Raw genomic sequence first — 13,946 nt, forward strand, 5'->3', positions numbered from 1 at the left:
GTACAGAAGCTTGCACTTAATAGGAGATTAGTAAATGCTAATACAGCCTGTTCTTTGGGAAAGAAAACTCATGAAAAGAAGAAGTTTATTCGACTCCCTTGTTCTTGATACTTGAAAGCCTTTAGGCCCATCTTTGGTTAGGGGAGGCTTCTCTTGTTCTGCCTGGAAAATAGCCAAATGTCAAATGCAAGTCATGCTGACAGGGTCAGCCTCTAGGACTTAAGATTCTTTTACACTTAAAAGGTGTCAAACATGTAAAAGAATAAATAAGGTATAGAGTAGGTTGTCTCTTGGACTTAAAATGACCCAATTAACCCTAAAGAAAAATTTAAGTAATTGCCATTGTTTTCTCCTCTCTCTCTCTCTCTCTCTCTCTCTCTCTCTCTCTCTCTCTCTCTCTCTCTCTCTGTTTTCAGCAGTCTTTTTTTGCTATTTTTGAGTTTTACATTTTTCTCCCTCACTCTCTTCCCTCCCCCCTTCCCAGACAGAAAACAATCTAATAAAGACTATACATGTATAACCCTGCTAAACATAGATCCACATTAATCATGTTATGAAAGAAGAATCCAATTAGAATGTACAAAAGACTTTAGAGAGGGAAAAAACATAATTCCTAAGACAACTTTTAAAAATTGGATATAGTAAGTTTTGTCTACATTTAAACTCCACAGTTATTTCTCTGGATGTGGATGGTATTTTCCATCACAAGTCTTTTAGAATAATCTTTGATTATTGTGTTGCTGAAATGGACAAGTCCATCGTGTTGATCATTACCTAATGTTGCTGATAGTGTGTATAATGTTCTTCTGGTTCTGCTCAATTCACTCAACATCAGTTCATTCAAGTCTTTCCAGGCTATTCTGAAGTCCTATCTCTCATGATTTCTTTTTTTTTTCCCCTCATGATTTCCTATAGAACAATAGTGCTCCATCACATTCATATTCCACAATTTGTTCAGTCATTCCCCATTGATGGGCAAGTGATTGCCTTTATTAACTGATTTTTTTTTGCATTAGCTAGTTTTTTGAGTAATTATTGGTAATTTTGAAGGATGCTTTAAAGCATGACTAAGGGGATAAAATAGGTTTACACATTGTCTAGGGTAAATTTTTGCCGTGGAAAATGAGCTATCTTTTGGAATTTTTTCCCTGACAATTCTGGTATTGCTTGGTACTCTTCCTAGCTACAAAATACCAGGGTAGGTTCAACACTTTGGGTTGTTTTCCCATAACCAGAAAAGTAGCTAAGACACTGGAGGGAATCCAGTTTCTTATGCATGAAGGAATGGTCTGAAATTTTGTCAAGATTTGAACAAAATGAAGTCCCATGAAAACTAGCTCACCTACAGAGGAAGCAAAAATTCCCTGCCTTTTACCTTGCAAGAGGGCAGTAATTACTATTGATCTCTTCTGATGCCAGTTGCTGCTTAATGAACATGGAAATATGTGTTGCATTAGAGGAGTAAACACTTTTACCATGCCATCAGTCCAAAGTCATTGTTAATTTTTTTACAGTTAGAGTTAAAAACTTGAGCTTATTAGTTTCCTTAGTATTTTTAGTCTTCAGGTAATAACTTTATTTTTGCCTATTAGTCAGAGCTAATTAGGAAAATATTGCATTTTTGACAAATGTGGTTCTATTGGTTACATTTAGGTGAAGGGTTAGAAATCCTCAAATCTAGTTTGACATTCACCCCAATTTGCTATTGGGTTGATCAATGGACTTTGTGTTACCTCTTGAAAATGAGGGTAACATTCTCAGCTGCTTGTTTTATAATAGCTCCACTTATGTTAATTAGGGAACATATGAAAGAAACTGTGCCATGTAGTTAAGGGGATTTTGTTGACTGGGATGGTCATCATGAAGAGTCTGCTCATTCTCAACTCTAAGCTTGTTTTAGTCTCCTAATATAGAGTTATACCATGTTTCAGATGATGATGATGATGGTGATATTTGTCCTTCATTCTCAAAGAAGAGCATTTAATCAGGAAGGTGATGCCTTGACAAACACATGAATTGCATTTGAGAGAAGGGGGGAAGAACTAAGTCAACCATCCTCACTTTCTCCTCTAGGGTCATCTGGATCCAGCAGCCAGTTATGGATCAGGATAACTGGAGATGGCCCTGGATATCAGGCAATCAGGGTTAAGTGACTTGCCCAAGGTCACACAGCTAGTAAGGTCAAATGTCTGAGGCTGAATTTTGAACTCCCATCCTCCTGGCTTCAAAGCTGGTGTTCCATTCACTACATGACTGAAGGATTAACCTGTATCATATAGATGTAGAGTTGGAGAGAACCTTAGAAAATCAGTTAGTCTTTTTTGTGTGTGTGTGAGACAGATAAGTAAACAGAGACCCAGAGGGCATAAGTCCAAGATAGTGCAGATTGGCAGTAAATAGCAGAGCTGGGATTTGAACCCAGGTTAAGGGCCTGCAGATCATTGCCATATGGGCTTGTCTTTGTGATTTCAAAGTCAGTTCATTTAAATGTTATCCAGAGAATCTATTAAAAACATTTATGAAATAATTTCCCCTTTTCTTCTACCTTTTTATTTAGTTACTGGTATGATCTTTTTTCAGTGTTTCTGTAAACTTTGAACTTCTTTTTGTCTACCTAAAAGCTCCTTAAAGGGCCTTGAAGAGTGCTTCTCTGTTGTGATTTTGATATCACAATAGGGATGTCAACATTGATAGGGAGAAATATGTTCTGACTGGGGCAGAGTAGAGCGAAACTACTACTTCTTAGGATCTGTTAGTCAGTAAACATTTATTAGCAAGAAGGCACTTTTACCCCATCTCCTCCTCACAAAAAGTGTCAGATAACTAGAGAAGGATCAATAAGGCCAACGCCTATTTTACTTAAAACAATAACATTTACTTCCATAGGGGTAGTAAGCATATTAATGTGACCATTAAGAGTAGTTTTGAGATGCAACTCTTATCTATCTATCCCCACTTAATTTATCTACCAGCTGTTCATAGAAGGATAGAAGTGGTTGGAAGAGCTTGATATATAAGATCTGTGTTCTTTTGATTCAATTAAGATTTTACTTGAACAGGACTGTAGTAAGGAAATCAGGAGGCAGAGCAGTGAAAAGAGACCAGATTACCCAGCAGTCATTTAAGGATTTTCATAGCTGGTTTATTCAGTGCTTGGTGATATTGTAGGGATATATGCATAGTCAAATGATTAGAAGCATCTCGGCAGGTGTGGTTTCCATCTTTTTGTATTATGAGCACCCTTATTTTTAATATCCAACAATCTGTTGATCCTTCACATAATAGTTGTACTTTTAATATCTGTTGATTTTAGAAAGTACATGATGCCAAAAATTTAGTATTTCTTTAGGATCCCATTAAATAAATTTGTTGTCTATTAATCACAATAACATCTATGTATTTTTGGAAAACTACTTACGTATAGGGTGTTCTGTCCATAGAAGATATGTTATTAATGAAATGGAACTCTTACAATAATTCCATGGTCCTCCGATGGTCAGTAGCCCATAGATTGGGAACCACTGGTATAGACTACGAGCCTTTTGCTTGAATACTGTGATTAAGCAAAACCCTATTTTCCCTGACTCTGGAAATGAAACTTGTATTGTTTATAACACAGTCTTTATTGAATATGTTGCTTTTAGATTCAGATAATGAAACATGCAGCAAAACAGTGATACAGACTCACAATAAAGAAGAGACAAAACCTCTGGTTCATGATAAGGAGGAGGCAAAGACTCCAGCCAAATGTTATATCCAGGTCACTGGCATGACTTGTGCCTCGTGTGTAGCAAACATCGAAAGAAACCTACGCCGAGAAGAAGGTAAGGAACTTAGGAAACTTTACTTTATTTTCTATTTTGAATCCCTTTGTCCTTTTCATGGTACTAGCTATCTTGATGCTTGACACTACCCTTGTATATCTCTCTTCTTTAAACCTTTTTGAGCATAAATATTTCCAAAACACAGTCTAGGCCTCCAAAAGACCTACTAAGAGATTAGACCCTTGGGGGGGACAGCTAGGTGGCGCAGTGAATAGAGCACCAGCCCTGGAGTCAGGAGTACCTGAGTTCGAATGCGGCCTCAGACACTTAAGCAATTTCCTAGCTGTGTGGCCTTGGGCAAGCCACTTAACCCCATTGCCTTGCAAAAAAAAAAAGATTAGACCCTTGAACACCAATGTTTTTTATTTCTGTCTTTGTTTATATAGAGAAAATGTCTCATCTCTTTCACTTGAACAGTTTTATGTAGTCATAGGTAAGTCCTTTGGCTTTCTCAGTGCTTTAGGTGACTCCAAGACAGAAGTTTCAGAGAAAGGCCTAAGAGATTTCCTCCTTTGGGAACACCCTATCCTAATGGAGTTCCAGGCCTGATCCTTATCCCAGATGAGCTAATTCCTTGTCTTCATTTAATAGTAATTAAGAAAAAGGATACAAAACCTGATTGTGTTAGTGTTCAGTAAATATTACCATTCCAATGTAAAAATGTTTTTTAAAAAAAATCAAATGAGTACTGGTAGTTTTAACCTTAACTTTTAGTTTAAGTATCTCAAGTCTGTCTAGAAGCTCACTGTATCCTTCCAGCACTTTCATCTCTATTTTCAGTAAAAGTTTTTTATGGTGATATACTTATAAAATAAAAATACTGTTTCAGGTTACAAGGTTTTGGAAAATCCTCTTCAGGCATTTCTTATTCGACATTTATTATGTGCCTTCTGTTTAGAAAACAATGTACTAGCTACTGGAGAAAAAAGGGAATTTAAATGAAACATTTTCTCTGCCCTCATGGAACATCAACTCATGAAGGAGGTATTCGACACAAAATGAGCTGTAACTAGAACCCATGATGCTATAGGATAACTATGTTAGAGAGATGCAAACCAGAATATTTATGAGTTCCAGGGGAAAGAGTCATAGAAGGAAAGAGTTCAAAACAACCTCTTCCAAGCTAGTTCATTTTCTCTCTTTAGGGTTTTTTTTTTTTTTTTTGCTAGGCAATGGGGTTAAGTGGCTTGCCCAAGGCCACACAGCTAGGTAATTATTAAGTGTCTGAGACCGGATTTGAACCCAGGTACTCCTGACTCCATGGCCGGTGCTTCATCCACTGCGCCACCTAGCCACCCCTCAAGCTAGTTCATTTTATTTTTGTATAACTCAAATAATTGCTAGGATATTTCCCTCTGACCTAAATCTTGCCTGTCTGCCCACTACCCTGGTTGTTCCTGGTTCTGCCCACTGGCAATAAGGAGACCAAGCCTCATTTCTTCCACAAAACACATAGCTTTCATGTTCACTCTAAATCTTCTTCAGGCTAAACATGACTAATTCTGTCATCTGATCCTCCTGTAAGCATGCTCTTCATCCCTTTTGGGTTCTTGCCATTCTTCTGGACATATTCTAGCTTGGCATTCACTGTCTTTCCTAAAATGTGGTCCCCAGAGCTGCCTACAAAACTCCTAATTTGTTCTGCTACTTCTCAGGGTCTAGCAGTCAGTGAACATTTATTAAGCACCTACTGTATGCCAGACACTGGGATACAAAAAGAGGCAAAAGATAACCCTTGCTCTCAAAGAGGTCATAGTCAGGGGCAGCTTGGTGGCACAGTGGATAGAACACCGGCCCTGGAGTCAAGAGGACCTGAGTTCATATATGACCTTAGACATGTAATAATTTCCTAGCTGTGTGGGCAAGTCACTTAACCCCATTGCCTTAAATAAATAATTTTTTAAAAAAAAAAGTCACAGTCTAATGGCAGAGACAGCAAAGAACTGGGGACATATAGGCTCTATCCAGGATAAATAGTAAAGAATAGAGAGGAAAGTCACTAGAATGAAAAGTGAAAACAGACTTCCCTTTAAAAGATGAGATTCTAGTTGATACATGATAGAAATCATGGAAGCCCACAGGTGGAGATGAAGAGGAAAAGCATCCCAGGCATGGAAGCCAACCAGAGAGAATGCCTAGAACCAAGAGATGAAACATCTTGTTCATGGAACAGCTTGGAGGCCAGGGTCACTGGATTGAAGAGTCTGTAGATGGGAACAAGTGCAAGAAGACTGGAAAAGTAGGAGGGGGCTAAGTTAGGAAGGGCTTTTTAAAAGACCACACAGAGCAGTTTGTATTTCATTCTGGAGGTAATAGGGAGCCACTGGAGTTTACTGAGTAGGGAAGGATGTGTGTGACCAGAATACGAAGAGACTTGAGGCAAGAAGATCCACAAAAAGGCTCCTGCAGTAAGTCAGGCAATGAGGCAATGAGGCAATGAGTTCTGGATGCTACTCTTCTCTTACTGCAGCCTAGGGAAGCACAAAATTTTGGGCTTCTACATCTCTGTTGACTCATTGATTCACTGAGTTTTCATTCATTAAAATCCCAAAATCTTTTCCATAGACCTCCATGTTACCACCTAGGACAAAAATAATTTCGTTTATTGGAAAGTCTTCTGCTGAGGAGATCAAAGTTATAGATCTGTTCTCTTTACTGTATTTATTAATGCTAAGTCTCATAAGAATATCATGTTACTTACAAGGAACAAGTAAATGTGGCTATAAGGCATTTGAAATTCATCCCCCCTACAGGGGAACAAAGCTTAAGTATCCATGCCCTGCTGATGTGGACCATTAATGCAATTTCCTTGTATTTGGAGGAAGCTGTCTTATCATTATGATATTTTATAACCATATTGCTTCAAATGCAGTGACTGTCAATACTACTTAATCAGGTTTTACTGTGTGTGTGTGCATGTGTGCGTTTGTGCTACATTCATTTAGGGAAACTTCCTTATTTCAGCCTCTGCCAATTCCACTGTGGACAAATGCTGGGTCAAGTGTTGTTTTGCTCTGTCTGATTAAAATCAGTCAATTAAAGAGCATTTATAAAACCCTGTTGTGGCTGGAACTATCCCAAGTGCTGAGGATACTAAGAAAGGCAAAAAGAAAAAAACCATAGTTCCTGCCTTAGATGATATGTAAATAACTAGACACATAAAAGACATATCCGCAGAGTGAAAGGTAATCAGAAAGAAGAAAGTTTTCCTAGCTGGGGGGACTGGAAAAGGCCTGCAGAAGGTGAGCTTTGAGATGAATCTTGAAGGAAGCCAGGGGATTATGAGGCAAAGGTACAGCATCTCTATTAGGCAATATTTTATTACCAGAGCTGGGATCATACTATGAATACTGAGAAGTGATTAAATGACTCTTACCAAATTAATCTGACTATATTGCCTAAATATAGGCCATAGTTATAAAATGAGGACTCTTTGAAAGGAATAAATATATAGATAGGCTTGCACTAAAAGATAATTACACAAAATTACCATATTAAAAAGATATTTACTGTGAATGTTGGATGGTTTAAGAGAAGATTGAAGATGTCTTCAAAGGTTCTGGAGCTGCTATAGTGCCCACCCTAAATCCCCAGGGCTAAGGTTTATGGGATGAGTTATGTCAGTGGAAGTTTTAGCAGTAAATGCACAGCCTTCTAATTCCAGTTGGAATCAACTTCAAATTCCTCCTTGATCTCTCTGTCTCACCCTGGGAGACTAGCAGCATGGCAGATAGAAACCAATCAGTTGGCTTTTATCAGTCAGCCACACCCTAATATTGTACCAGCCAGATTTAGAGAAACAGTATACTGTACTGTTTTAAAATAACCTATGATTCAAGAGAGGCAAGATGGTATTCATGGATGGATAACTGGCAATGAAATATCAGGAAGATGTGGATCCACAGCCTGCCTTAAGTGGCTTACTAACTGTGATTCTGAACAAGTTACTTAACTTTTCAGTGGCCCCAGGAAACTCTCACAGTAAGATTAGAAATTACAATTGAAACATGACTAATATGGTTATGTATATCAGATTGGTTTCTCTCTTGGGGAGGGGGGAATCATAGGAGGGAGGGTGAAAATTTTATAAAAATGAATATTGAAAATCTCCACATTTAATTGGAAAACTAACAAAAAAATTCAAAAAAGACATTATAGTTGAATTGCCAATCTGTATTGGTAGAGGGTGTTTCCACAGCTGGAATTCTATTTACTACTGAAATCACAGGACTCTTGATTTAGACTTTTTACAGACTGATCTTTTCCAGAATATTCTGAATTAGTAAGGGTTCATTGTATTAAATAAGGTAATAGATAATTCCCTAATTAATAAACGTATCTTGAAGTGAGCACCTAGGTAGAAGAGTAGCCTCATTAAAATCATTTTTGGTTGGTTATTTTAGCTAACTTGGAATAGATAAGATCTTCTTTTCTAACTTGACTTCATATATACAAAAAAAGACCATGGGCAAGTCACTTAACTTCTAAGATTTTCCTTCTCCTCAGTCCACCAATACTCTGAAACTGGGAGTTACAAATGAGTGACTTATTTGAATTGGTAGAAGAAGTCCCCACAACGGGAGTTCCCTACACCAGTGAAATCACAGATTGGGACAAAAACCAAACCAAAAAAAAAAGTCATTTAAAAAAACTCCAGTACAACCTAAAACCCTCATGCAGTGTTGCTGGCTTCCTTTTTACCAGTGTCACTACAATGACTTCTTTACACATGTACATCTCTCTTACCTCTTTGCTGGTTTTGTGGATTCCTACAGATTCTCTTCGTAGACTTTTTTATTTTTTTGTTTTGCTTTGCATCGTTGCAGCCAGTTTGTCTCTTAGTTGATGTTGCTTTCCTCATTCTGAAAAACTTCATATATCTTCTCAAATGGTAGGTTCTGTGGCCAAATGTGCCAAATCCTGCCTAATTCATAGTTCCACCATCTGTGCACCTTTAGTGATGTACTGCAGTTCTACTAGCAATGGAATTTGTTCATTTTTGACACTCTACTAAAGCAATGGGTATAAGATGGGAATCTTAGCACTTTATTTTGCATTTCTCTAATTATTAGAGAGTCTGAAGAACTTTTCAGGTAGTTATTGATCATTTGTGTCTTTTTCAAGAAATATTTGTTCATATCCTTTGAGAGTGGATTTTATTGTATTAATTTAGGTCAATCCACATAAAATTTTGATGCCTGATTTTTATGAGAAATATTTATAATAGGGGGCAGCTAGGTGGTGCTGTGGATAGAGCACTGACCCTGGAATCAAGAGGACCTGAGTTCAAATCCAGCCTCATACAATAATTGCCTAGCAGTGGGACCTTGGGCAAGTCACTTAAACCCATTGCCTTAAATAAATAAAATTTATTAATTAAAATTTATAATAAAAACTTTTCCCTATTCATTTCATTGTTTTATTCTATGTGTATTGCTTTTTTTAGGATTTTTTTTTGCAAGGCAAATAGGGTTAAGTGACTTGCCCAAGGCCACACAACTAGGTGTCTGAGGTCCGATTTGAATTCAGGTACTCCTGACTCCAGGGCCGGTGCTCTATCTATAGCACCGCCTAGCTGCTTTTTATGTGTTGCTTTTTGTTGTAAAGAGACTATTTTTCTGTAATCATATCCACCTATTTTGCTCCTGATATTTTCTTTTATTGATTGGTTAAGAATTTTCTTCCTATCTATATCCATAGTAGAAATATTATCAGAGCCAGAATTAAAACAGGAAGACTGTGCTTTACCCCCCCCCCCAGGCACTAACATCTTTAAAAGGGGTAAGCATACTTCTTTCCCCTCAGGTTGATAGGCTAGATCCCTCATTGAGGGTGCAATCATCACAACCCTCACTTTCGTTCTATATACTCTCAAGTTATGGACTGCTGCTAACCCAGTACTTGGTCTGGAGACCTGAAAAAAATCATTGGTCTCAATAGGACTAGAGAGAGAGAGTATCAACAGCACAGTATCAACTGTTCCCTTTGCAACTCTGTTCTATATTTCTTCCTCTTAAATTCCTCCCATCTTCTGGTATTCACTAGTACCTAGCTTTCTCCTGAAAATACTATATTTCTTGATGCCCTTTTTAAGACTGACTACTCCTTCTCTCTATTCCCTTGACACACTGGAACATAGAAAGCATTGACATACCCCTTGGTCCCCACTGCTGTTTTAAGACCCTCCTTCTGCCACCATCACTCAATAACCACCTCTCCTTTATAAAGTTCATTTCATCCTATCCTGGGCCTCATTTCTCCAGACCTCCATTTCATCCTCCTTTGTCCCAAATAAGTTTAGTACCTCAACTTTGACATTAATCAAAATATTCTAACCTCTGAAATCCAGCCAACTCAACCACATGTTATCATATCATACTCTGCTCTTCAGCCCACCCCCATGTCCCAAGATAGTGGAATTCTTAGTTAAAACTTTATGAATTCTTGTCCATTTTCTTCGATTAAAAAAATTAAATCATTGATTTCATGTGGATTTATTATTAAAAGTGAAATCTAAACAAGCCTTCCCCTTTTTTGCCATAACGCTTTCCAATTTTACCAATATTAATATTGACTGGTTTCCTTGCCAACTAGTTTATTATACTGGGTTTAATCCAACAATTGCCTGGAATTTAGGGGTTCTCATTTTGAATGCTCTATTCCATTTGTTGACTCATTAAGACAAGTTTTAACTGGATTTATTTGAAATCTAATGTTTGCTTTTTGAAGTACCAAGCACATAGTAGGTGCTTAATAGATGCTTATTGACTTCACATAAAGGATGTTTTTTGGCCCCATTCTACTGACCCCAGCTCTCCATGGAGACTGTACCAAGGCTCTTCTTACCGTGCCCCCACCACTGGTCCCCTACTCTTTCATACAAGACCTGGCCTCATGCTTCCCTCAGAAAATGAAGGTCCTCTATTTTGTTCTTCCTTTCCTCCCCAAATTAACATTTTAAACCACTTTAGCATTGTGAACCACTTTAGTGTTGTCCTTCATCCTCTCCTCCTTTGCTCCAGAATGGAGTGGCTCTTTTTATTGCCAAGACCAATCCTTGGGCTTAGGTCTTCCCACAATCTGACAGCTTGCCCTACTTTTCAGCCTCTTCTTACCCACTGACTTCTTCCTTACTTCCTTCAAGCATACCCATATCTCCTCTACCTAACAGAAACCTTCACTGGACCGTAGCATAGCTTCAGGCTACCATCAAATAAGCTCTCCTCCTTTGCACAGCCAAACTCCTCCAAGAAGTTTTCTACACTCACTACTTATACTTCCTTTCCTCAAGGTCACTAAATGATCTCTTTATTGCTAAATCCAGGGCATTTTTTTGTTCCTTATCCTTCTTGCCTTATTTCTCTTCATTGTTGGATAGCGCCCTCGTTCGTTTTAATGACACTCTTGTTTATCCTACTTATGCATGTCTAACCCATCCTTCTTGGTCTCATTGCAGTATTTTCATCTATGTCTATTACCTCCTTGTAGATATGCCCCAAGGATCTGTCCTGGGCTCTCTTTCTGTCTCCCTCTGTCTGTCTGTCCGTCTGTCCGTCTGTCTGTCTGTCTCTTTATCCTACCTTCTTTCTCCCTCTCTTCCTCTCCCTCTCCCTCTCCCTCTCCCTTAATTATCTCATCAATTCCTTCCTATTCAACTATTATTTCTATGTGACTCATAGATCTCCCTATATAAAATTCTCAAATGCCTCTCTCTTGAACTCTAGGATTACATGTCTGACTTGACATCTCCACCTTCGTGTTCCATTAAATATTTAGTCTATTATTTTCTTATATTTTAATTTATTTAGCCATTTCCAAATCAAATGGTACCCACTTTGTTCCCAGTTCTTTCCTATGGCTAAAAAAAAGTGCTGCTGTGAATACTTGTACATGTTGTACCTTTCTTTCTGTCTTTGATGTTTGTAATTGAATTTTGCAAGGCAAAAGTGACTTTCCTGAGATCACATTGCTACATAGTTATTAAGGGTCTGAGGCTAGATTTGAACTCCGGTCCCCCTGATGCTAGGACCATAGTTCTATCCACCACACCACCTAGCTGTCCCCTCTGTAATTGAATTGAACTTGGAAATAACAATACCCTTGGGTAAATAAGAGACACTCTGGTCTGTCCCTTTGTGAGTTCCTGTCTGCTTTTTATAGTTTTGTCTTTCATTCCTTACTTTCACTTCTTAGTACTGTGGACTGGGAAACCAGATTGAGCATATTACTTCACCTCTCTGGGCCTTATTTCCTTTTCTGTAAAATAAAAGGGTTGTACTAGATGACCTTGAAAGCTGTTTCTAGTTCTAAGTCTATGATTCAATGGTAGCATACTCAGTGTTTCCAAAACAAAATTAATCTTTCACTTTAAACCTTTACCTCTCGCCTCCTAACTTCCCTGTTTTTGTCAAGGATATCACTTCTTCCAATTACTAACTTTAATTCTTGACTTTTGACTTTTATTCCCTCACCATATCTAATCAGTTGTCAATTTTATTACTTCTACTTCTTTAAAAATCTTTCACATCCCTCCCTTTCTCACTACTCAAACCATAACCACCCTAGTCCAAAACCTTACCACCTCTCACCTGGATTATTATAATGGATTAATTCGACTTTCTCTAGTCTCTCCTTTCTACAATTGATTCTCCAAAAATTGCCAAATTGTTGTCACTTATGCCTGGGCCTGACCATGTCCCTCCCCTCCTCCAGAAACTTCAGTGGTTCCCTATTGAATTTAGGATAAAATATAAACTTTCCTATTTGTCATTTAAAACTCTTCATTGTCTGACTCTGACCTATCTTTCTAGGCTAAATATATATTAATCATCCTCAGGAAAAGCGATCCCAAAGGACTTATGATGAAAAATGCTGTCCACTTCCAGAGAAAGAACTGATGGAGCCTAAATGCTGATTGTAGCATTCTTTTAAACTTTATTTTTCTTGGGTTTTTTAGTTTGTGTTTTCTTTTGCCACATGGCTAATATGGAAATATGTTTTGCTTAATTGCCCATGTATAACCTGTATCAAATTGCTTGGGTTCTCAAGGTGGGGAGAAGAGAGGGAGAAAATTGAAATTCAAAATTCTAAAAAAGTGAATGTTAAAAATTATGTTTACATGCAATTGAGAAAAATAAAAAATGTAATATACTAGAATAGTAGAAGAATTTTATTTGATAATATTGCATTGTTTGCATTGCTCTTTCCTTGGCTAGTCACCTTTGGCACTTGCATTCAACAAATGCATGACTAAGCGCTTACTGTATGCACACCAAGCTTTATGCTAGCTACTGGGTGAGGTGCAAAGTTTAGACAAGACCTGGACTTTGACTTTGTGGGACTTAGTCATGTTGGGGAAACAAGGCAACACAGGCAGAGCAATCGTTTTGAGACCATGTCTGATTGCCTCAACAAGTCATCCATTTTCTTGAAGAAAATGCTATCAAGTGCTGATTTCTTCACCTTTGGTTTCCCAAGATATGTAGGTTCCTTTTTTTCAGGGCACTGAACTCCTTAACTCCACTTGATCCAGTCAGTCTTTGTTTTGTATCTAAAGGTTAATTTCTCTAGTTTAATTTGAGGCATTTTTATCATTGACCTCAGTTTTAACTGGAAACTAATTAAAAGACAATTACAAAATCCTTCCTTTCCTATAGGCATTATGTTGTTTCGTTTATTAATGTTTCCAGGGATATATTCTGTACTCGTGGCCCTGATGGCTGGCAAGGCAGAAGTAAGATACAATGCTGCTATTGTGCAGCCCCCAATGATAGCAGAGTTCATCAGGGAACTTGGATTTGGAGCTATGGTGATGGAAAATGCTGACGAAGGGGATGGGGTTCTGGAACTTATTGTAAGTAAGACCTTCTTAACGCCTTCCATGGAGTACTGGGGGAATGGTTCAGAGTAGAGCCACAAAGATGGTCAGAGGGTTAAAAACAATCAAACCTTGGAGGAAAGGCTAAAAGAATTGGGATTCTTCCAGCTTCAAAAGGCATAAAGAAGATTTAATGATAGTCTGTGATATAAATGAATGATTTTCCTACAAAGGATGGTGGCTAGATCTCTTGTCATTTCTAGGAAGACTCAAAATAAAAACTTAGTTTAAAATGTAACCTGAAA

General features: G+C 37.9%; 1 protein-coding gene across 1 annotated transcript in view; it reads left to right on the forward strand.

Moving 5' to 3' along the window:
* ATP7A (ATPase copper transporting alpha) overlaps nt 1-13,946 on the forward strand; it is a 116,198-nt gene that overhangs the window by 68,432 nt on the left and 33,820 nt on the right. The window contains exons 5-6 of the mRNA XM_074205999.1: nt 3,645-3,824; nt 13,514-13,677. Coding sequence (XP_074062100.1) covers nt 3,645-3,824; nt 13,514-13,677 — 344 coding nt within the window. The remainder of the gene's footprint in view (nt 1-3,644; nt 3,825-13,513; nt 13,678-13,946) is intronic.

Source organism: Macrotis lagotis, chromosome X, assembly GCF_037893015.1.
Source record: "Macrotis lagotis isolate mMagLag1 chromosome X, bilby.v1.9.chrom.fasta, whole genome shotgun sequence".
Taxonomy (NCBI): Eukaryota; Metazoa; Chordata; class Mammalia; order Peramelemorphia; family Peramelidae; genus Macrotis; species Macrotis lagotis.